The 26602-nt window shown below is 36.2% G+C and overlaps 1 protein-coding gene across 2 annotated transcripts in view; it reads left to right on the top strand.

Annotated features, from left to right (window-relative positions):
* ARHGAP15 (Rho GTPase activating protein 15) overlaps positions 1–26602 on the top strand; it is a 610088-nt gene that overhangs the window by 344193 nt on the left and 239293 nt on the right. For both annotated transcript variants that reach the window (XM_019455105.2, XM_053909137.1), the window contains one exon: positions 6652–6774. In XM_019455105.2, coding sequence (XP_019310650.1) covers positions 6652–6774 — 123 coding nt within the window. The remainder of the gene's footprint in view (positions 1–6651; positions 6775–26602) is intronic.

Genomic DNA, 26602 nt, shown 5'->3' with positions numbered 1-26602 from the left:
TCAGGGTGCCTGGGTGGCTCAATAGGTTGAGCATCAGACTCTTGATTTTGGCTCAGGTCATTATCCCAGGGTGGTATTAGTCAAGCCCCCTGTTGGGCTCCATACTGAGAATGGAGCCTGCTTAAGATTCTCTCTCTCTCTCTTCCTTCCCTTGTGTCTCTTCCTTTCTCTCCCTTGTGCATGCTCTCTCTCTTTCAACTTAAAAAAAAAAAAAAAGAAAGAAAAGAAATTGTCCTGTACACTTAAATATGAATATCATTTCATTCTCCAGCTAGGCTTCCCCCCCCCCCCACCCCTACATAAATCCCAAGCATTAATTTCTTAGAATCTTGCCATGCTGTTACCTCTGTGGTGGAATTGTCATGCCTGAAAACTCATTGTGTTGTTTTTTTTTTATTTTTGTTCTCTGATGTTCATATTCATCTATAAGGCTCTTCTCATTTGATTTGGCTGTGGCCTGTTTTCTGTCACCAGGAGAGAACCCATTCCTATATTTAATATGTAATATTTTCTCATGGAAAGCATATTTTTACTTCATAGCGCCCTTTGTCTGGATTATTGCCCTATGCCATTTTTTCTTTTTTTAGTAATTTCGCTTTCAAAATCAGCTACTGCCTTAGCTCAGTAACCACTTACTTTATATACAAATTTATCAAAGTTTTGAACAGCTCTCAAGTGACAAAGTTTTACTGACACTGTATCAAGTCATAAAAGATGTCTGGATGAACTGAATCTTTACACCTTAAACTGCATCTGATTCCATTTAAAGAAAAAATGTATCATTTGTCTTTATACACACGATAGGTTTTTGCTATTTACATATATTTTCTCTTTCTTCTTTCCTTTTTTTTTCTGAATATGTAGTATTTCCATAACCTGTGAAACAAATATCTTTTTCAACTCTGGTTCACAAAAAGAAACCAGATAGGCTTACAACTGAAAGCAAATTACATCTGTGATAATATTACGCAATATTGGCACAACAGAACTGAAGTTAGCATCATCATCATTTTCATCATCATCATCATCACCAACAAAGTTATTCATTAAGTAATTCAAAGCTCTACTAAATGCTATAGAGTTTAAACAAAACATCCAGACTCAAACTATAGGAATACATTATCGACCTAGACACATCAGATATATTACCAGCAAAATAAAAATATTAGGCCTATACATGAAAGGCAATGAAGATTTACATCATAGACAGATGAATGCATTAGAAGTAGAACACATGGATACATCTATTACTGAGAAAAGCAGTCGTGGAATTTCCATATGGCTGAATGACAGGGATATGACAGTTAACTGCCAGTTCTTTATCAACACTGAAAATGTAAAAATATGGTTAGATTTGACCATTTAAACTAGACAATTTAGTCTAAAAGTAAACGATTTTCACTGTATGAATTTTTACTTCTCTTTAAAAGGGTAGATAGCATAAATACGAATCATTGGTAGATATTGTCCACATACCCTTCTTTTTTGAACTGATCATTTATTTTGTATTTCTACAATATCTACATGGGAATTAGGTGGTTAAAACAAAGCACTGCTGTTAAAATGTTCTGCATTCCCTCTTCCAGTTATTTCCAGATTTAATCGTGATTTGTGTTTCAAGCAAGTCACCTAAAGTTTCATAATTTAGCTTCTCAGGCTACAAGTTGGGAATTGAAAATATGACTTCTATTTACACTGAGCATGTGAAAAAAAGAGAGATATTAAATGACCAACAGTATATATATTAAGCCCAAACTTACCCCTTCTTCCCACTCTGACACAGGGAGTTACGTGCAAAGTTTTGCAAGCTCTAAAAGCGTGTGCTGGAGAGAGCAAAGCAGTATATACTACAGCCTCATGAAAGGAATCAGGCAAGAGGCTGAAAGAAATTTTAAAAACTTGATTTTTCTTTTCAATCAACTTTGGGTAAGGCATTCTTATTTCAGTAATTTAATAAGTGGTACAACAGGGCAATTCCTAATACAAGAAGTCGGATTGGAAAATATGAGTGGAGACAATTCAGTACTTTGTTATGTAATCCATGTGATGGTTGGAGAAGTGTTTTGGAATCTCTTGGGGTTAAGAGCCTGATATAACCTTATTTTGCCATTTCTTTCTTGATCTCCTTCCCTGGACACTTCAGAGTGGTAAGATGATCTTAACTGCCACCAGCTTTGCCCTGAACATCCTCCCAGACTCAAAGTGTCAGGAGGTCTCAGATGCTAACACAACTATCTACACCTGATGTCGATCTCTATGTAAAAGCTAACCAAAAAAGTGACAAGAAGCCTAGAAAGTTGTTTGTAATAGCATTTCCTTTAGCAACATTTCTGAAATGTTAGCTCTCCAGTATTTCCAAATAAAAAAAATAATAACAGCATGTGAGTGTAACATGGGAATACCATGAAAACAGCAGTTTGGCAGGAAAGGGGGATATTTCAAAATAAGATCCCCAGAAAGAAAAGTTCTGGCAGATGCACAATTCTGGATCATATTATCTAAAACACTGGATTCCGGAAAAATTTGAGGGTTTTCTTTTGTGGTTCTTATCCCTTAATAGAATGGTAGTGAATGTTCATCATCCAAACCGGGTTGATTCCTCCTCCCATTACTGAAGTTGAAAAAATAAATATACAAAGGGCACCCATTACAATCAGCTTTTTCATCTCTAGGGTGGTTTTAACACCATTAATGCTATGTTGGGTATAAAACTTAAAAAGCCTTCAGTCCTTGGGGGGAGCGTCACATACATATACAGAAGTTGAATCACTATGTTGTACACCTTAACGTAATGTAAGATTGTATGTCAACTGCACTCAAATAAATAATAATAATAATAATAATAAAATCCCTCGATTCTAACTATTCTTTGGTGTGAGCAGCTTTAACAGCAATTAAATCTCTCAGTGGGTTAAGAGTGGTGCTCAAAGCTAATGCCTTTGGCTTGCGTGTTGAGACTTAAATTGTATATTGTTATTGAAAATTCTTAGGCTTTCAAAAATATTCCTTTTGGGCTTGAAAGAAAAGATCACCCATCAATGGAGAAAAGAGGAACGTATAAGGAAATAAAAGTAAATTCTAAAATACCTGGAAAGCGAATCCCATTCAGGTTAACTTTTTGTGGAGATGAAAATATGTAGAATTAAGAGCAATTCCACTGTAAATGAGATTAAATGCTTTAGAATTTAAACTCATATCTCTTTAGTCTCTTTTCATTTTTGAATAAAAAGTTTAAATGGGAATGGAAAAAAAATGCTCATTGGCTTAACATAAATCTTTAAATTGCAGTAAAGTTCACCCTCAAAAAGTAGTTGAGTCTCTGAGGAAAAAGAAAAGGCTGAATTCTATTTTTCATAAATGATGGATTATTGTACCACACTGTGTATTTTCCAGTAAAGTGTCCTTTTATTTGCACTGTGTGATTACAAGTTTCTAAAAGTATGTGTGGGGTCACTTGGGTGCTGTGGGAAAATGGAAGGAACACTGTTCTGTTAAAATCAGTAGTGAAATCAGAAGCAAACTATGTCCTGATTATCATAGGCATGTGTTTAAATTTTGCCTTCCTTAATTGGTGATGTTGTATTTACTTAAAATGAACAATTTGGCAAGTTTTTCTCCCTTGACAACAGAAAAGCGTAAACTGTTTTATAAGTTTGGCTGTTGAAATCAGATTTGTAAACCACAATATTCAAAGACTTTTACTGCTGTTTACAGGGACCCCATGATGGACTTGGCTTTATAACCATGTGCTTTTTACATTTTTAGTTCGTATTTATAGCGCTTTCAAGTTATTTGCTTAATAAAAAGTATGCTGTATATTATAGTCATCTATTGACTTTAACTTCTGCATTACTCTTCCTAGAACAAAATGAGTGGAATGAATGATAGCAAAGGCCTTGTAATTTGACTTGTCATCTGAGGATGATTATTTATGGCATCAGGAAATGGAAGTGGACGCTGTAGTCTGTCTCTAGGAAAGTCATTAGAGGCAACTTTGGAGAGTTTGGCTGTGTTAAAACCAGTGTGATCACACCCAAGACTGCTACTTTCTCAGTGTTTGTGCGAAGGAAACAAGACAAAGCATTTAAAAATATTATTTCATGTTCTTTGAAAAAACAATACACCTTACATACACATGTATGAGCCAGATGTACATGGCTTTTCACATGTAGAGCCAGATGGTGGTATTAAAAACAAAACAAAACAAACAAAAAAAAGAAAACAATATACATGTTTTACAGTTTATATGTGAAATATTTTGCATATATTTCATAGACATTTAATATATATCTTATATCTAATATTATGAATGTAAATATATTAAATATATAAATATATATTCACATAATTATTTAAATGTTTGCATTATATGTTTCTATATAGTAGAATATGCATTTATTCATATATATCTGTTTAATATATATTTATATATATCATATATAAATATATAAAACATACAAAATATAAAATATATAAATACATTTTATGTTTTTATATAATATATATTATATTTTAAATATTTTTATACTTTGTATATTTAAAACTACATATAACATAAACATATTATATATGTAAAATTAAGAATAGTATCACCAGAGTACCTAAGGGATTCTGAAAGATATAACTCACTATATAAACATTTTCATAATCTTGCATTTATACTCTATATACTTTCTAATCACATCATTTTAACTAGTTCTAAAAAGACAGATAAAAATGCCTCCTTTGATTCTGTATTTCTTGGCATTCTGTCATGGAAGGTGACAAGATTTTGAGGAGAGACTAGAAATAGAAAATATTACCTTTGATAACCTGTGAAAATTTGGATTGATTATGCCCCATTACTTCAAAGGCAGACTTGAGACCAAAACTACCTTAAGAAAGATTTTTTTCTGAAGGACGTTAAGTGTTTCTTCAGCCTCTGATACTAGAACCCAGACCATGGGGTTTTGAGACAGTTGTCAGTTGAAGCAGCGTGTCTGACTGGTGGTCACTGCAGTGACTTGACCCAGATAAAAACTGAGAAGATATCATGTAAAGATAGTATATTAAGATGCCCAGAATGACTTCCAATCATGCAATTTTGAGTTGGCTAATGCCTGATACTTATGGCCCTACGAAAACAATTATTGCTTATGTGGGTTCTAATGGCAATTGCTGTTTTTCCAAAATCATCTGAGGTCAATTCCACCTCTAAGATCCCTTAGTCTCTTGTACTTCACACCATGCCATATGAGAATTACATAGGCCATATGCATTTTCATTCACAGCAGTTAATTCCAGCCCTGCCATGTATGTACTAGGTGGTCAGTTTGTATTTGTTTATTTTTTCATCACCTAGCAGAATACCAGATAAAAATCTTATGAGACTTGTCCCATATCCAAACTTGACCTTGGACAAGTTACTTAACCTTTTTGCCTTAGCTTCCTTGTCTCTAAATGGGTAGAATTATTTTACATACTTCAAAAGTTCATTGTGAGAGTTGAGTCAACAAATATTCAGTGAACATTTACATTTACATGCTGAACAATGTTTGAGGTATTGGAGACCCATTAGTGAACATTTACAAAAGTAGATGAAAATCTCTGCCCACGTGGACCTTACATTGCAGTAACATTAAGTTAAATCATGTTATATGCTTAGCAAAGTATCAAGCATGTAGTAAGGTCTCAATACATTTTAGATATATTATTATTAACCCAATTGAATGATTGATTTATTCTAAAATATGATATGAAAGGACAAGAGCCTCTATGTACCTAATAAAGTATCCCAAGTCCTCCCATTACGTCAACAATTGGGTTAAGACAATGAAGGGCCCAGTTAAGTTCTATTATCTTAAAGAGAAAATGGATCAGTCATTAATAATAAGATACCTTGAATGTACTTAGACTCTATGCTTAATGAAGGTCCAGAACTTAAGTGTTATGTTCATCATGAAGTTCACAGCCTTTTAGCACAGAGCCTGATGATCAGTAAACATTCAGCTAATATTTGTCTAGGAATGAATTTGATGCACACCTAACTTTGAAGATAGAGCTTAGAATAGGAAGCTGAGGATAGGGGATCAATGAAGACACCGAAGAAGGCTGAGACAAATTTGTTTCAGAATTTTACCTAGAACTGGTGGTAATTTCACATTAATAACAAAAATAAGAAATATTTACTTCAGAAAAAGAAATCACTTTGAGTCAACATAAAAAAGAAGATTGACAAAATTATTTGGGCAGGCAGGACCATTTAAAACACCTGAATTACCTACAAGCAGTATATAATCATAATCGATTGAAATGAACAATTCGAAGAGTTTTCCCTTTAATGTAGATGAATTTTTCTTTGACTATAATTCTGTGTATAGATACAAATAGGTGGCACTATGCAGATAAAGGTCATCATATTAAATATAAGGAAATGAAAGTGAAAATAAATTGTGAATGTATAGAACTAACCACATTCTCATTGCACATTCAGGTGGCAACACAGCTAATATTTTCATACAGCCAAATTTTTACTCGTATGCAGTGTCTAAACAGAAGGGCTTGAGCTATTAATTCCAGTAGTTCCGTAACTACTGCTTTCTATTCATATTTGAATAAAGTAATAATCATAAAGGAGAAATTTACTGCAAGCTTTTTTTTTTTTATTTCTAGTGTTCAGACTGCATCATAGTGCTTCCGATACAAGCGACAAAAACCGAGTTAAAAGCAGATTAAAGAAGTTTATCACCCGAAGACCTTCTCTGAAAACTCTGCAAGAAAAGGGACTTATTAAAGGTATAGGCCTTTTTATGCTTTTACTATAACAGTGATAAATGAATATGCCTCTGTGTCCATAGCTATTCAGCTCTAAAGAAATATTAGGATATTTTATTCTTTTTAGGTTGTTTATTGAATGCTCTGCTCTAACAGAGGGAAAAAAACAGTTGCCCACAAAACTAGTCCTGAGAAAATAAAGGTTGCAGCACAGAACCATTGAAAACAATACTTAGTTTTGCCCTCAGCAGAGCTGGGCTCTGCGCCAGGGGACAGAAGAAAATCCTAGCAGCTCATCAGAATGAACCCATGTCATCATGGGCCTGGACAATCCAGGTGCACACCTACAGTCCCAGCATGCTTAATACCAGCAGCTCTTTTCACCCTTAGATGTGTCCTGATTTGGATAATAAGTTATCTGATCACCCTAATTATAGTCTGAAGTGAGCGCTAGGAAGAAAAGTCCAAGACAAACCAATGTCATGAAAATCTGGATTTGGAGGCTGGAGAACTAAAAGCTCAGTCTAAACTGAGATAAGTAGGTACTTTTGCAAATATATCTAAAGTAAAGAACAAAATATTCTAGACCATCCTAGCCACCACAATAGAAAAATGTAGAGTCTGGCATTTGACTAATTAGAATTCAAACCTGGGTTCTACCACTCACTGATATTGACATTGAACAAGTCATGACCTCTCTGATCATCAGATACCTCATCTGTTAAATGGGGATACTTGTACCCATCACTGAGCAGGCATGGAGAAATAAATGAGATAATCCATGTAAAGCATTTAATAGAGTTTCTGGAATTAAGTGTTCATAAATGTTCCTGTTATTAATGCCATTATTATTCACTACTGTTGTTATTATTGTCACAGTGCGAAGAGAGATGAAAAAGGATGGGTGGATACATAGAACCAGTGATGTAATAGATAGGGTATCCTAGCGGCCCATCAGAATAAACCCATGTCACCATGTGCTTGGACGGTCTAGGTGCACACCTATAGTCCTATAACTGGATATCACTTACAAATTACACAGTAAAATGTATTATTTTCCTAGCGAGACAACATATGCATTAAGGCCATTATTTTCCCTGCTTTTCCAATTTCCTAGCTGATGGATGGATAGATTTTAAAAATTGACTGTAAGGAGAAATTTGAAAATGAACTAAAATAAACTCTGAGAACAAAATTAAAAGATGGATCTTCATGGGAGCCAAAAGGTGATTTAATTACACAATCATTTCTTAAGAACAGGGCAAAACAGATCTCAATATTTTCAGCAATAGTTAACATGAGAATTACTGAAATGGGTTGTAATAACTGTCCTATCAATTTCAGTCCATTTTTAAACAGGGGAACTTATCACAAGACGCATATGGCATTTTGAACCAATTGTAGACGGTAAAATTTTATGAAGCAAGAGTGGAAAATTCTTTGAATGTACCCATTTGGGGGTTGAACTAGCACCTACTCTAAACCAGGCTTACCTCAGACTTATACTCTGAAGATATCCTTTTCAGGGCCACTTACAGTATTGGGTCCTCTACAGATTCAACTTCATATAATAATATATCAGTACCTTCACTTGTATCTTAGAATGCACCCCACAGATTATAATTTTCTTTGAGAGGATTCAGTTGGAGATTGCCTACCACTTTGAAGAAAATAGAAAACCAAATCAGTAGACCAAACAATCCCAATTTGGACATAAAGTGCAAATTTTCCTGACTGTGGCAAAACAAAAAGGGTTTTAATTCAGGGGCACGGTCTGGCCTCAATCAAAATGCTAAAGAATTAACAACTACCGTGCTCTAGCATTGGTCTCAGAAAGCGGCAGAACTGGATGCCTAATGCGGTTTTCATACTGATGTAATGGAACCACTGAACACACTCCGATGGGTACATTTCCTATCCTAGAGCTCCATTAAATTTCCACCATAGCTGACCAATGAGTCAGTATTCATTAGTAGGGCTATGGAAAATCTATGTGAAATTCTGATTTGATAAGCTTCCATTGTTGTCTTCAGTGGAATTTTCTTCCAAATACAGATCAAGTTATGCAAATATAATCACTTCTTGGGCTTGTTTCAGTTTTAACTGTGAATTTTTTAAAGCGCTTACTGAGATTTTTTTTTTCTTTTCACTAAGTGAAAAGCATTAAACCAATTTTTAAAAATACGGGCCCAGTCAAATTTAGTACTTTAAGTCTATTTTCTTAGCATATTTAAGACAAAGACTTAGAGAAAGCAATGAAATCAGTGTTTTTGATCAGTTATGAAAAATTACATAAAATAAATGAATGATTAATGGTTAAATGACTCCACGTAACTCTTTCAAAGAGAAGTAGTATTCAGAAAGAGAGATTATGGCCTTTAAAATTGTTCTCTGTGTATCTGCCCACAAGAATATGCATCAAATTCTTTCAACAGTCTAATCTTTTAGGTCTGGAATAAAGTCCTTCACAACAAGGTTCAGGAAAACTGTGATGATAGTTTGGATCTTAAAAGTGAGCTTCCTGACACTTAGGAGGGAATTTGCAGGGCCACAGCCACTTTTCAAAGTGTTTTTACTCCTTTATGTAATGTTTCCAACAGGCTGAAAGGCCTGAGCTTTGAATGCAGCCAGCCTTTATTGAGCACCCAGGGTGGAGCAGGAAAGGCTATGCCTTCTTAACTGTCTAACGCCTAGCAGATCAACATCCCCAAAGCACTTTCTGTGAAAAGAGAATTGTCTCAATATCACACAGTCTGAACTCAGTCACAAACTCTTCCTTCAATACCTATTTTTTGGGACTCATGGAGACCTGGCCAAAATGTGCTTTCGTTGGCTAGAAGCTAGATCTGGAAACAGTCCCTTGATGGGGCAGCATTTTCTAATTTCTTTAGTATCACTAATGAGAAGGGTACATTAGAATGTCAAAAAGAGCTGGCAGATAATTATGGATGATGACTCAATGGAAAGAAATCTTAATAGCTCAGATGCGTATAACAGTCACTATACCACTGCTGTGGCAGCTTCTGAAAAGCCTTCAATTTCTCCAAGTGCTTTCACATTTGCCAAGAAAATGGCAAGTACCTTTTAAATGTGTGAGTTTATTGCATTGAATGTCTTATCAGAAATAAAACTCAAATAAGTTTAATATGTAAATTATAGGCAAGAGGGTACATTTTAGGGTGACATGTATGTTTGTAACATATTTTCTACTTGGTTTTGAAACTGAAGTAAGAGCTCTTCAGTGTCAGCCAAACTACCTTATATAATCTTTCAAATAACAACACTGACATCCAAGAACAGAAAACACTTGCCAGTGCAATATCTAGAAAGGATAACAATTGTTTGTTTTGGGGGAAGCAACTAGTATTTCCTTATATCAAAATGATAGAATTAGAGAGGATTGTATGTTTAGAAAGTAGTTTCTTTCATCTTCATGCGGATAAAACCATAATGGATGGTATTAGGAGAAACTGAAAGTAATGTTGTACTACCTTATTTTGTAATCACTACATTATAAAGGAAACAACCTGTTTAAAGATGAAATAGTATGCCTCCAGGATTTATGATGAAAAGCAGTGCTCCCCTGCCTCATCTCGGTTTTGCTCCTTACGAGGCACTACTTGGCACTGTTTCTATCCGTTGTTTTCTTGGTGGTTGACTCCATAGCTTATGTTATTGCTATCTGGAATACAGGTTAGTTAGATTTTGTCAATATCTTCCTTATCTTTCATGACATAATGTCTTGATTTATCAAGCTTAGATGTCATCTCAGGTATCTTTTACAAATAGACATGAATTCAACTCAATTAAACCAGACCTCATCCACCTGGCCCTTCCCCCCCCCCCCCAAATACTCATGGTCAAATACAACAGGTCTGTGTCTCTCCAGTAGCTTTCTCTATAACATCCAATATACTTAAATCTCTACTTAGTGTTCCAGTAACCACAGAAAGCTGAGACTTAGTGCTACTGTTGACAAGACAAGAAGTTTAGTGCCTTTTCCCCACTCTCATCTCCTCTGTCTTTGCTACTGTGATTCTTACTTCTATATCATAAAAACTCATTATTGCACTGCTTTCTATAATTATGACTCATTTGTAGATTGATTCTGAAAGTTAAGAACCAAAAACATCATTCATACTATTACGATTATGTAAGGTTGTTTCCTGTAACTCCAAGGACTAGACTTCATTCTCTGTTCTTACAATATCATGACCTCTGTGATTCTCAAATAATCCTCCTTGATCATAGTGAAAAAGATTATCTTTTCTTTTACATTTGGAGGTTGCATTAGTACATTTACACTGTTTCACAATCACAACCAAGTCCTCCATGTTTTTCCTCATATTTTGATCTAAATGTGAAGAAAATCAGGTACCTGCATTTACTTTATATTGATCATGTAAATATTATGGAATTGCTGACCAAGTCATGTGCCAGATAGGATTAACATGTCCTTGAGTTCAATGTGATCACTTAATGGACCACACAAATTATAATGTGCTTATTTTTTTAAGTTTTTATTTTTATTTCAGTCAACATACAGTGTTATATTAGTTTCAGGTGTACAATATGGTAATTCAGCCCTTCCGTACATCACCCTATCCTCATCATAAGTGCACTCCTTAATCCCCATCACCCATTTAACCCATTCCCCCATCCACCTCTCCTCTGGTAACTACTAGTCTGTCCTCTATGGTTAAGAGTCTATCTCTTGGTTTGTCTCTCTTTCTCTGTTTTTTATAATGTTCTTATTTTTTAAGTTCATGCTTCATCATTTGCTTACAATCATGCTATATTTTAGTCTGATACATTTTTTAAATGTTTATTTATTTTTGAGAGAGAGAGAGATTGAGAGAGAGTCAGCAAGTGGAGAAAGAAGCAGAGAGAGAGAGAGAAAGGGAGACACAGAATCCAAAGCAGGCTCCAGACTCTGAGCTGTCAGCACAGAGCCGGATGTGGGGCTCAAACTCATGAACCACAAGATGATCAGGACCTGAGCTGAAGTCGGATGCTAAATCGACTGAACCACCCAGGCACCCCTAGTTTGATACATTAAAAAAATGTTTATTTATTTTGGGAAAGAGAAAGAGAGCATAACTGGTGGAGGTGGAGAGAGAAAGAATCTCAAGCAGACTTCACACTGTCATCGCAGAGCTCCATGCATAGCTCCATCTCACCAACAGTGAGATCATGACCTGAGCCGAAATCAAGAGTTGGATCCTTAACAGACTGAGCCACCCAGGCCCCCTTAGTTTGATACCTTTCCGATTGTGCATTTCTTGTGCAGATTCCCCACCCCCCTCCTCCACCACAGAGCTTTTTTCTTGCCTCTGGGCCTTTATATCATCAAGGACTTTAATCTTCTCAGTTAAACAGTCGGTGTTCAACTCCCTAGACTCCCTAGAGTCCCTAGAATGTAACTCCCTGTTTTTGTTTTTGTTTTTGTTTTTCCCAGAATATGTTCTCAACTCCTTCTATCACCTCACCACACTTGGATTGATTGTTTTCCAGGCTTTACCTGGAATCAGCCCGTGATTCTCTTTTGCTGAACTTCTGAATTGTATTCACTGCCTTCTGAATCCATACCTTCTCTTTCTTGCTTTAATTCCTTCTATTACTATGTAACAGCCTCCAGTAACTCATTTAGAAAACATGAGACCTTGATTGTCTAAAAATATCTTCAGTATGCCCACACTTGATCAATAGTGTAGTTGGGCATAAAATTCCATTGCTTCTAGAATACAGAGTTGTAGTTTCCATTCTTACTCCTGTTACTTTGAATATTTTTTTCTTTCAGAATCATTGGTTTTTTGTCTTTATTTTGAGATTCTGTAATCAAGATAATGTATATGGTTGGCAGAATTTAAAAACATTTACTCTGCTTAGCACTCAAAGAATTAAGATTCTCTTCAGCTCTGAATTTTTTTCTATTACTATGTTGATAAGTCAGTCCCTCCCATCAGTTTTCTCTGGTTCTTCTTCTAGGATCCTTATGATGTGAGCATTTAGATCACCAGGATTTATTTTTCCCATATTCTGAAAGAATTCTCAATTTTATCCCTTTGTCTTTATTGATTTAACTTTAGCAATTATATTTTCAATTTGTTAGAGTCTTTCTTATTCTCCATTCTTTTTCTTTTCTTTTCTTTTCTTTTTTTGAATATCCCACCTTTACTCTCATACCTAATAATGAGGATGGCCTGTGGCAGTTAGCACTCAATAAATATTAATTAATTGAATAAGTGAGAAAATAGAAAATAGAGGATACTTTTCTAACTTATCCAAGGATATAAATTAAAATGTGTTGTTGTCATTTGGACTTTTTAAAATTTTTTTTATTTTAAAATGTTGTCTCATGTTCTTTAAATTATCAGTTTTACATGGATATATTTCACTCATTCTACTTCTATCACATTAGTGACTTAGCTCAAATGTCTGGTGGGCAAAGGATGTTCATTCTTATTACTAAATGAGGCTCCATAGACTAGCTAAAATTCTATGTACATGGTTAGAGCTTGTTAATGATATAGTTTTGCTATAGGGTAATGTGTAGGGACTGTCACATTTGTGTCAAACATGAAATATTTCCAAAAGTTCCAGAATGCCTTATATACTCTTGATAAGCTTAATCAATCAAGATTTTTTATTATGATAGAAAAATTTCCACTCCATTTTACAATTCAGAAAATTGAGTTTATTCGAAAGTACAGCAGCTTTAGGTTTGTAGCTGGATTCTGCTTTTTGCCAGCTAGATAACTTAATATTTGGTTACTGACTCTTTCACCTATGAAATTTACATCATAAAATTTAAATGAAATATGGAAGAACTTCACACCATACCCAGCTTATCTTAATTACTTAGCAACTTTCTTCCTTCCATCTTTCTGTCCTTCTTTTCATCTTTCTTTTCTTCCCTTTTGGCCCTCTTCTTTTTCTTTATTACTTAGGTTGATGGAGCAAATTATGGTCAAGATGGCCTTGGGAAACCATTTTCTCAGGTATTCCTTTAAAATTTGGGAAATCAATCCTGGCAATTGACAAGGAAAGGCAGTAGTAGCTTGCTTACTTCAAGGGAAGAGTGTAGATAATTTATGGTTGGCTCATATTTATCTTTTTTGTAATTTTCATCATGATACTCTTTATACATAAATGGCCATGAGCTCATTTTCTTTTCTAGCTACACCAACTTATACAGTGTCATCTAATTGCTGGAACATTTAAGTAATTACCCACACAGGCACAACTAATTGTTTAAGGTTTCTGTCACATGAGAAAATAATGTCTTTGAAATTATAGTACTTTAATAAAATATGTCAATTATATTGAGAAGTAAAGAAAGATTTGCCATTCACATTTCAGATTCAAGCTATAAGCGCTAAAATTTCAACAGTAATCTTTATGAATAGCAAAATCATTGAGTTAAAAGGAAACTATTTTAAAAGTAATTTGTTAGAACTGATGTATGACAGAGTAACCTACCTGTCACATTGTTAATTTAAGCAAAACATTTATGAGCAACACCACAATATACCTTTGGGTAGAGACATGCTCCAATTCTGCCACTTTATCAGTGTTAGTCTGAGAATAATTGTATTTGAATTTATATACCAGGGCACAGGTCTATCATTTTGGCCTGAAATACTCTCACAACTTCCACAATATGCACTAATGTGCTTAAAAATATCTTGTAAATCTTCTTTTCTTTAAACTTCTTTATGGTTCATAATTGAACTATGATCCTTACGTGTGAGCTATGTCATGATTTAATATTAACCAAAATTAATAGCCAACCTTAAGCTTCTTTATCTTGGCCTACAAGCTTCCTGGTTGCTTTGCATTTATAGTTCCCAGGCAGTTTCTGTTATTTAAAGGCTCTTGGGAGCAAATGTGTTGGTAATAGAGTAGCACATAGCTAGCTTTTGTTCAATAATAAAATGCAGGTCACCATGAGAGATGGCAAATGTTGAGAAAAAAGTGCACCTGGGTAACAGGTTAAGCCCATGTCTTTTAAAAGCCTGTTATTCAGAGAGGAAATGATCCCAGTCTAGGAGATATTAAAAGCAGAATAACTTGGGAGCAACAAGAGAAAAATGAGGTCCAGAAATGGGAGTGAATTAGGTAAGGGGAAAAAGAATGAGCCAGAATAATAACTTGGTTAGTCTGTGGTTCAAGAACTTCCTTTCTCATGGAGAGAGACCTTTTACACAGGCAATAGAGTATAATATTTGAGATGATGACTTATATATACCTGATTTTTAATATCCACAAAATGGTTTTACCAAAAATGTCCTGGTATAACCTACTATATTTTATGTATTTGTATATAATAATAATTACAATAATTCTCTTTTTCCCTTTCTTTAAATTACATTTCTTTCCCTTTGAGTCAAGCCTTCAAAATCTTTCCCATTTTTTAAGTAAAAGAAAATGCCAGATAGTATCAGGCTTCAGCCCTAAAACGGACTGGATGTCTAATAATAGCCATGCTAAGTGCTGGGAATATAAGATGAATTTGACCCATTTGATTCAAAACCAGCAATTTGTTTTTAGCCAATGGTCTCTAAACCCATATTAATTCTTGCCATGGCAGTAGATGCTGGTTTTATTTATTCTAGCGACTATCGATCCTTAAAAGATGGCCCAGAGTTTTGGCATACCCTATGGGTTCAATCTAATCCTGGGGCCAGGATGAAATATTGTCTTTAAGCCTTCCATTTTGAAGACTGACAAGTTTCCATAAAATAAGAAGAAATAGAGCATGAGCACCAATAATGGTACAGTAACAAATACACACAGGTTTTCTTTCATGAGGTGGATCTATACCATGCTTTACACATACTCTGTGCTCTAACTCGTGTGTGTGTGTGTGTGTGTGTGTGTGTGTGTGTATGTGTGTGTAGATTATAAAAAAAGATACAAAATCTCCCCTTCCGCCCCTGACATTGCACCAGCCAAAATTTCTATGCTCTTGGAAGCATAGCCTCAACTAGTTGCACACGGCCAAAGTCAATCTGATGTGATATTTCCTTCTTGTGCCAGGAGGCTGCTGCCCTCTGGAGAGGTGGTGCATGACCATTCGGTCCTCTGATCACATCCTAAATCTTCCGTCCATGAAACCACCTAAAGAGAAGAAAAAGATGCAGTGCATCTGTGTTCATAAGAATTCCCCTTTCTTAAAGGTTAGCATTTATTATTGATACCCTGCTGTTCTCCAGCAGGTGTTCTCATACCACAAAGTTCCCTCATGACTCCTAAACCCAGCTTCCCAGGCAGGGGAAGATTCTTCAGCTTAGTTCTTGTTAGCTTTACAGGGCCTCCATAGACCCTACAAACTGTATCCAAAGCCAATGCTGGCTAGTCACTTTCCCCTTTGTAGTTTTTATAATTCTCCTGCTCACACAAAGTACTAGCTGGTGATTTCATTTTGTGGTGAGGTTGATAATTGAGGGAGAAGAAAACAGAATTTCTTTCTGACCTAAAGATTGATAATTTGAACAAACGTGTGAATAAATGCTTCCCAGGCAGGGAGATGAATTGAATTTTCCATGGTGCTTGAGAAAGGAGGTCCCACTCTTCACTCATGGTACAATGGGGATTTGAGTCCACATTATGTGTGCATTGAATGTGTCTCTAAGGATAGAATCTATCAGAGCTCTCACAACCAGTATCTCCTTATCAGGGTCCACATTCGGCAGATGTGTGGACTGTTACAAGCACAGGAAATATTCATATCAACAACTCACTTTGACATATCCTAAGATTAAGATAGTGCCCTTTTATTTCCTTTAGTATCACTGACAGTTGGGCCTGCAAATCTTTCCTCTCAAATTCGTGTCTATTATAAATCAACAATATTCTACAAATTCCCAAGAGAAAGAAAAAAATGTATCATGTTATTGGGGGATGGTAAATTTTGTTCAATATAGAACTTTCACTCTTGACTTGTTACCCTACCTGATTAGCAACATTAAAATGTAACCATCCTCTATAAAATTCAGTCATCAGAAAAATAACCCAGTGTTGCAAAAGTGCTATTCCAGCATTTTCTATTTTTCGTTATGGGAAGGAGACAAGAGACCATATCAGAATTTGGATAATTGTAATTGGTGGTCTGTCAGTGTTAGTCAAATTGCAATATGGAGAGGTATGTCTCCCAACTTTTCTTTGAAATTGACTGTATTGCTGTAAGTGTGTTTTATCAAAGCATTTTCTGGGGCAACAGATCTGAAAACATAAACTTTATGTAGCATTGTTCCTCCTTAGATATTTCCCTTTAATATGTCCTTTCTTTTTGAAGATAAAATAAAAGTACATAAAAGAGTTCTGGGAATAGGCAGCTATATGTCATAAACACCCTCCACTCCCCCTCGCCCAAGGCCCCCAGCCCCAGAAATTTGGAAATGATTTGATCGAAGTGATGACTGCCTTGATCTTGTTTGAATACTCCTTCTTCATTGTCTTCTTCTCTCTATGGGAGGCAACAATCCTGTCATGGAGTCACTCGTGGGAGAGAAAGAGGTATTTCAAGCAACCATATTTTCCAAACACAAAATTGAGACACATGGCCTGACAATGACATAATATTTGAAGTAGGGACTGTGTGCAAAGATCCAGAACATATGGTTGAAAGGGTTTTCTTATAAAAAGCAACTATTAAGACACTCTCTAGATTCTTATTCACAAAAGCCACATTCTTCAGCCCTCTTTATTCTCATTTAGAAATATTACCCACAAATCAGAAGACCGACCCGTTTTCCTTCAAACATGTTGCTTTGCCAGTACGAGGAACTCCCTGTTGACTGGAAAGTTAAATGCACAGCCATCAAGGAAGCAATGCAAACCAGACTGCCAAACATATTATGAATATGTTGCTTTTCTTTAAAATGCTGGTTGGTTTTTCATACTGGAGTATTGACTAACTGTCTGTGTTTGATGTATGGTTTACCAGCCTGATGTCGACTTATGGTTAGAGCTTAACTTGTTAGTTCTGCTTTTGCAGCCAATTCAGAATAACTACAGATGCCTCGAGATATGAAAATTGACTGCTCAAATGGACTCAGTGTGGGAGTTTCATTGGTTTTAAATTGATAACAGCTGAAAGAGTGAATGATTATAGTGTACATGGGCATAGGACACAGCTCTTTCATAGGAGCTCTTGTGAACACACTCCCTTAGTGTGGGAATTTTTTCTTTCTTTTTATATCACAGTTATTTCTGAGCAACCTTGGGTTAAATTTTAAAATTGCACAGGCATATGCAGAAGCCTTCCGAAGAAATAATTCCTGAGAAACAGATAAATTTTGATGACGTGGGTTTCTATTCTGGAGGGAACATTTAAAGTTAAGTAGCATTCCATAAGGTGGTAATTGTGTCTATTTCCCAGGCATCTGAGTTAAATAAGCTGTAGAGGAAGCATAAACTGTCATAATAGAAGGGTTGGAGTGTTGTGTACATCTCATTCTTCAACTCACACAAACCGAAGCTCCAAAGTGCCTTATCACAGATAAGTCAAACAAAGCCTCTTCTTTGCTTTCTTATTCTCCTGGGAGCAGTTATTATTGTTTTCATTATTCAAAAAGATGATCTGAACACTTTCTTCTCACACAGGAGAAAAAAAAAAAAAGAAAAAGAACACAAAAGAGAAATGAGGAAACTTTTCTCCCCTCCTCCAATCAGCAACACTTATATAAAAAGGTTTTATGAAAATGCACTTTCACGATTTAATAGTAGCTTAGGGGAAAAGCCCAGTAAAGAAAAGAATTCAGAGAAACTTTAAGAAGTTTGTAAGAAAGAAATATCTGTTTATACATGCCTTCTTCAACTCATATTTTTCCAAGAGTTCAGTGTCCTTACTATTTAACACTAGGACCTAACTCCATTTCATTTTCAATTGTTTTGAGCATTTTACCTTTGATATCCCATTAAAAATGTTAGAGCCATTTCATATAGCTAACTGATAGAAAATATCAATCTATAATAATAAGATTAAGTTGGGGCTTGTTGAAGATACATAAAACCACATATTATGTACCTATTTCACATATTTATTTATTTATTTTTTTTTAACATTTATTTATTTTTGAGGCAGAGAGCAACAAAGCATGAACAGGGGAGGGGCAGAGAGAGAGGGAGACACAGAATCTGAAACAGGCTCCAGGCTCTGAGCTGTCAGCACAGAGCCCGACGCGGGGCTCGAACTCACGGACTGTGAGATCATGACCTGAGCCGAAGTCGGACGCTTAACCGACCAAGCCACCCAGGCACCCCTCACATATTTATTTTTAAAAGGAAAAAAAAACCTGAAACATTGTGCCCAGTTAGCCCATCCCAAACGTGTGACAAATACCTAATTGCTAATGAATTGACATAAATAGTGACATAAAGTGTCACATAAAGTGACAAAATTGCTAATAACAATTTGTGGAATAAGAATTTTATTTCACAATAACACTGACGATGCATACATTCGGCCGTGCAAGACAATCAAAATACAAAAGATGCCCTGATAGATAGTAAAATAAAATGCAAAGGATGCCCTCATAGATAGTAAAACAAAATAAATCACACATATATATGGGGAATTTTTATAAGAAAGTGTGTTATATGTTTATTGCTCAAATTTTGCCCCAGATTATAAGCTGTGTACTTAATCTAAATTACTAAATCTTAAAATTACCCAATTTGGTGCCTTTCTGAGTTACATATGGCCATTGAATCATGCTTCGTGTTGTGACGGAGAACTTGTGTGGCTAGCCATCTAAGAGGCTGCTATAAGGACTGACATTTTCATAATCCAGTTCTGTTAGAAATGTAAGAGCAAAAGAGAGAAATTTTCATGCTCTTTCAACACTTGTTGAGCTCCAATTTTTTAATGATTTTCTTATCTACCCATATTAGACAGGAGGGAGATTTTAGAGGAGATGTCATCCAAGTTAAACACATGTGAGGGTCATTAACTTGAATATATCACTCCTAACTTGTCCCTTTGAACTTGGAACTCAGACTCATAGGAGGAAAGGCAAAGATGGAGGCGGAAAAGGGCTGGCCTCAGTTAACCTCGCAGTGAAGGAATCTATCATGCAACGAGAGGCTGAGAACTAAGAAAGCAGATGGGCTGAAAATGATATCTTGAGGATATCTTTGTATCTTGAGATTCCAAAAATCTAGATTTCAGAAAGGCTGTCCCTCCCCCGGACTTTATCATCATTTGTACTGCCTCATACATTTCATCTCCTGAACAGTAAAATACTGTGTTTACCTCTTTTGTGATTTCACATTTCAAATTCAGTGGGGCCTTGAGCATGTGACAATTTCAATCTTAAAAAAATTAATTAGCATAGGAGAACATTCAATATTATGTAAAGAATTTGACAGGACCTCACTTAATGTTTTTAGAAGCAATTAATATGTCAAAAAAGGAAGTGAGAGCCTGTTTTGTCTATAAATATGTTTACATAATTACCGGTTGGAGAAGTCAAACATTTTAGGGAGAAAAAAAGCAAGGTTAGGCCCTCTTTTCATCAAAACCAGAATTCCCGATGATGTCAGATATCTCAAATCCCCTATCATAAGTTTCCTTTATTCATGTACACACTTGCGTGCATGACCTTTAACCAGAAAGATCACATATTTATAGTATGAATGAATCATCTTGAAGAAAAGTAATATTGATTAGAAATACACTGTTACACACAAGGAGAGGCAATCACATCTGTGTCTGAAGTTATGTTCAACTCAAGAGGCCTCAGGAATATGGAGAAGGTATTTCAGTAGTGGCTATGCAGTAGAGGAATATAAGTATTCCAAATGTGACAGTTCAGCGCCACATAGTAGGCACTACGTTAGTAGACATGCCTGTCTCATACTATAGCATGGAGGACGGAATAGGAAGCAGAAGCCCTGGCCAGGGATCTGTGGCTTCAGAAAGGACTGATGAGTAGGAGGTGGATAGTAGGGAAAACAGGGACCACAATCCTTGTCCAGTACCAAAAGTGGGGGCATAAATATCCTATCCAAAGAAAGTTGGGGATATGGGACACTCATTGTATCTGAGGAATTTTGGAGATGGTGTTAAGTACTTTCGAGGAAAGTTTTAGTGGGAAGCACTTCCCTGTGATAACCCAAAGCCATCTGTTCCTACAATTAGTTAGTATAGTATGAACACTACCAAAAGCCCAAAGGAAACTTTTGTCTCCCAGATGCAATTCTCTCAGTCAAGAGTCTGAGAGGCTGGCACGGATACGTGTATTGAGCATCACTCTCACGTACTGAGCTGGATCATAGACACTCATCTGAGATCTGCTAGAAGGAGTCTGTGCTAATCGATTTGGCATACCATCTGGAGACTAGAAGTGGTCGAAGCAACCTCTGCTAGAGAAGGTTCCCAGCCTGTTGCCCCCATTATCACCAGCCTAGAATCCTAGACTCCAGGAATATCTAATAAGAAATGCAGCTCATTCTTGGGAAAAAGAGATACTTGAGCACAAAACTGTACTTAGTTTTATATATGTCTAAATATATAAAGAATGCTTGAAATAATGAAGTATATGAAAGAGCATTTTCTTCATTGGGTGTGGATACATATGGTGTGAAGTGATAAGGTGGTGGTGACAAGCTCTTCGCCACTATTTGAAAGAGCTATATGTATTCTGTTTTACTCAGGGAAACAATGTATTGCAGTCATTAAACCATAAAGATCACTGAATTTTGAAGTAGATTTGAAGTCTAGTCTTGGCTCTGCTATTACTTGCTTTGAGGGTTTGGACAAGGTAATGAAATTTTCTGTCCGAATACTCTCCGGATAATATCTCCTATGACTATTGATACTACACAAAGAGCAATTAGCATAGCGTATTGCTCCTCTACTCCTAATTCTACTCTTTCTATGGTATGGCATATTGTGAGCACTTCCTCTCCTGATTGTAGAGCAGGTATTCTGAAAATTGCGAAACAGACAAATTAGGGTGAGAGTTTTGTGGCATTACATTAATAAAGCTAACTTTTTGAGCATTCTCTGTGCCTCACATTGTGCTTGTAGCTTGACATGCACTATCCAGTAACAAGGATGAAGAACAACTATGCTGATTTTTAAAAAATTTTTTAATGTTTATTTTTGAGAGAGAGAGACAGAGAGAGAGAGAAAGAGAGAACGTGAGCAGATGAGGGGCAGAGAGACGAGAGACACAGAATCTGAAGCAGGCTCCAGGCTCTGAACTGTCAGCACAGAGCCTGACGTGGGGCTCAAACCCACAAACTGTGAGATCATGACCTGAACGAAGTTGTACGCTTAACCAACTGAGGCACCCAGGTGAACCTACGCTGATATTTCTTCATGCTTTGATTATTATTTATATCACCTACTCGTATATTCTTTAAATCACAATGTCCTAAGAGGATACAAAGATATGTAAAGAAGAGTTTCCCAAGAAATGAGTAAGGGAGATAAAGGCACAACAAATATGGCATAATATATCAAGTGTCGAATGCTTTAGGGACAGTCAGGTCATGGATTTGGGGAAATTACAAATGGGAAAAGCGTGAGGAAGATTAATGTTTCCTTTATTCTGTGGTCTTTAAACTGAGTCTTAGAGTATTTGGACATGTGGAGAGCTGGGTGAGACATTCAAGTGCACAATTGTAGGAAAGCATTGGAATGGTGGCTTGTATGAAATGCAGCGGGTTGGATGAGAAGCATCTGTGGCAGGTATTTTGTGCATTGCCAGAGTAAGGAATCTGTATTTTATAGGAAACTTTATTATTTACTTAGTAGCCATGATTCATTTTTATTTATTTGGCATACATTTATTGAGGACCTATCATGTGGAAAACAATGGGCTGATACTGGGCCCAGAAAGATGTGTAAGATGCGATTCCTTCCTTCAAAGTTAAACACTCTAGAAGCACCTGGATGTCTCAGTCAGTTAAGCGACCGACTCTTGATTTTGGCTCACATCATGATCTCGAGATTTGTGAGATCAAGCCCTGTGTCAAGTGCAGAGCCTGCTTGGGATTCTCTCTCTCCCTCTCTCCCTGCCCCTCTCCCACTTATGCTCTCTCTCTCTCAAAATAAATAACATTTAAAAAAAACACCAAAGTTAGACACTCTAGCACTGCTAAGAAAGAAATATTCTACATCAAAAAAAGTATTTCCATACGCTGCAAATTTGTCCCCACTTTAGAAGATCAATGAATGGATATATTATGACATTAATGGTTTTCATCTAATTTTACTTAATTCCTATATAACCACATTGGGTCATGCCCCAGCAGCCTGTGGATATGAATGAAATAACACAGATATTAAAGCACAAATATCATAATTTGTGACTCCCACCTGTATAACCATAGCAACTTGGGCTTTATCTCTCTCCAAGGTCTCCTTGGCTATTTCTGGAAGCACCTAGAGTATATTGCATTTGATACCCCATTACCTTACAAACTATCCAAGGAAGGCACCTCACCACAGCCATGCAGCCAGTATCTTCTGAGAGATGGAAGCCTCACTGCTTCAGTATCGTCCAAGAGCTGGGAAATCTACAAAACCTTCTACATGTCAAACAGTAGTCCTAACCTTCTGGTTCCCATGCATTTTTAGATTCACTCTGTCTCCAGAGCAAATGAGGAGACTGCTCTTCTCAGCCACCCGTGCGTTTTCCCTGATGTTTTAGGACCTGAAGCAACAGCTCTTAGGCTAAAATCTTATAAAGTGAGAAAATGCCTTCTTTCCATTCCGTGTGAGGTCCTTTCCTCAATAGAAGTCACATCTACTCCCCAGGACTTAGCTGGGATGCATGCAAAATTGTGTCATCTCTCAGAACTCCCAATGACCCCCACAAAGTCAAAATTTCTCTTAAGTCACTGTCTTTTGGTACCTACAATATCGATACTTTAATTTGGTCATCTGGGTTTTGCCGATTCTGTAGGCAGACTGAGATACTCCATTCCACCTTTATGGACACTCCTTCCCTGCAGAGGAAGGTCCAGCTAGCCGGAAAAGTAATATAAATAAAGAGTATGCAACAAAAAGAAAATGTGCAGTCTACAAAGTGCATCACAATGAGATACCTATTTTTTCAAATCTGTGGGCAGCTTCAGGACAGGATAAGGTGTTTTAGAACTGTTATTGCATAGTCACTTTCTAAAGTAAGGGCTGAAAAAAAAAACAATAAAGTAAGGGCTAAAAAAGAGAAACACACTGTATTTGACTGGAAGCCCAAAAGAGACAAAATGTTTTGGAAACATGTGCATCATGGCCTACTAATTTAGGCTCATAACCCCTTCTCTCCAATTACATTCCTGGAAATGTTTTTCAATTTCTTTGCATAGAATAACCAGAGGACCACAGTGTTCAGAGCAGTCCACGGGGAACAGGCAGACTTGCACAGAACTTACACCACACCTCCACGGAGCTAGCCAACATTGCCACAGAACCACATGATTCCCTGGCTCTTAATATGGTTTATTATAAAATCCTTTACCTGCCTCAAAGCACTTTTCATCAAAGCTGCTTTTAAGCTGAGGCTGAGGACCAAAGAATGCCTTTAACAGAATCCTGAAATAGCTTTTAACCCGAGGCTGAGAAGAGAAAGTGCTTTTAACCTAAAGTGCTTTCCTCTTAGGTACTTGAGCGTGTACCTAGCACTCAGCATTAGTAGCTGTGAGAACACCCTTAAGACCCAAATGAAAGAGACTCCATTATAGATATTCAAACCTGTTATATTAATATATTACAAGTAATATTTGAAATCATTAAGCAGTTTTACTCCAACTAAATTTGAATCTTTTCTTATTGAACTATGCATTCATGCAAATAAATTGAAGTCTTACCACCTGGGATTCTAACAAATCTACGCTGATATTAGGAAAAGTACAGTGTTCTTCCTACATTTGACTTTAATTCACAGTGAGTCAAAATTGCCACACCTTCTCTACCATAAAAGAATCTTTCAACTTGTATCAGTCACTGAATGATATTTCCAGCTTCAGTCCATATTTGTTGGGCTGAAAGGTAAATTAAATCCTTTAAAATAAATTCAATCAATTATCTGACTAAATTTTAAGTATCAAATTTTCTCCCCAGACTTGTCACTCAAACAGAAATAAATGTACTGATTTCAGAATACACATGATCCCTGACTTACAATGGTTCAATTTAAGGGGGGTCTGGATGGCTCAGCCGGTTGAGCATCCGACTTTAGCTCAGGTCATGATCTCACTGTCTGTGAGTTCGAGCCCCGCATGAGGCTCTGTGCTGGCAGCTCAGAGCCTGGAGCCTGTTTCAGATTCTGTCTCCCTCTCTCTCTGCCTCTCCCCCGCTCATGTTGTCTCTCTCTCTCTCTCTCTCTGTCAAAAATAAATAAACATTAAAAAAAAATTTAAAAACCCACAATGGTTCAACTTAAGATTTTCAACTTTCTGACGGTGCAGAAGTGATATGCATTCAGTAGAGCTTGTGCTTCAAATTTTGAATTGTGATTTTTTTTTCCCTTGGGCTAGTGATAATGGACTACAAGATCCTCATGATACTGGGCAGTGGCAGAGAGCCACAGCTCACAGGGAGCCACGGGATTATGAAGGCCAAGAGCCCATACACTTACAACCATTCTGCACCCATACAACCATTCTGTTTTTTCACTTTCATTACCATATATGATCAAACACATGAGACATTCAACACTTTATTATAAAATAGGCTTGGTGTTGAGTGATTTTGCCCAACTCGAAGCTAATGTAAGCGTTCTGAGCATGGTTAAGGTAGTCTGAGCTAAGCAATGATGCTCAGTAGGTTAGAAGTGTAAATGCATTTTCATTTTATGATATTTTCAGCTTATAATGGGTTTATCATGACATAGTCCCATGGTAAGTTGAGGAAGATATGAATAAAGTCCCTACTATATGAAGTAAGTAGACAATCTAACTGATAAAAGTTTTAAGTTCAGAATAATTACAATAAGTTATGTGATTGAGCAATTGAATTTCATGGACAGTTTCTTATTTTAAGAATATAAACTGTGCATAAATATGGGAAAAGGTGGCAAAACTTGATGTCTTTGAATTTTACCCCCTTCTTCTTTTGCTAGTCCCCTCTGTAATTCCAATGAAATGAAGATAGGCAAATGAAAATCAGAAAATACCATCAATTCAAAATGTAAATAATCAGTCATTGCTGTACAAAATTTAGTCATGTTAATCATCCAAATTGCACTAAAGCAGACTAAACCGAAATATATTTCCCTCCAACTCAACTGATCATGGCACAGTTTTTAGATGGAAAACATATTCTTTTGCATACATTGTTTTTTCTTATTCATTCATTCTTTCATTTATGTACTCATTTGGCAACCAGAAGAGAATGTAATAGAATGCAATAAAAATACAAAGGGAAGAAATTATATTTATCTTGTTCTGTGTATATAGTTTCCTTCACCTTGAATATTTTTTCCAGCTTCCTTTACCTAGTAAACATATTCATTTTTACTCTTCCAGCTCAAAGTTACCAACTCCATGAAGCCATTCCTGTCTTCCTCATTCTGAATTAATCCTTTCCTCTCTTTATCCTCAAACTGTAATTTCATTATTTGATTATTTTAGTGTCTTTCAGCTGGACTGTGAGTTACAGCTGGTTGACTAACGACCATCTTACTCAATTTTACTTCCAGGGTAGTTGTGGCCTGGAAAAAAAAAGTAGAAATGAAAGAAACAGGACACAAAATCTTTCGGTGACTTTATAATTACTGTTTGTTTACAATTTCATGCTCCTTCTGGTGGAAACTCTTCTGTCCATGGGTGCTTCTTTGATAAGTCTGCTCCTCTCACCAGCCTCTCACAACATTGGGCTATCCTATGT

The sequence above is a fragment of the Panthera pardus genome, unplaced genomic scaffold (genome assembly GCF_024362965.1).
Source record: "Panthera pardus isolate Hobbes unplaced genomic scaffold, ASM2436296v1 HiC_scaffold_10, whole genome shotgun sequence".
Classification (NCBI taxonomy): domain Eukaryota; kingdom Metazoa; phylum Chordata; class Mammalia; order Carnivora; family Felidae; genus Panthera; species Panthera pardus.
This window is presented reverse-complemented; position numbering and strand designations above follow the sequence as displayed.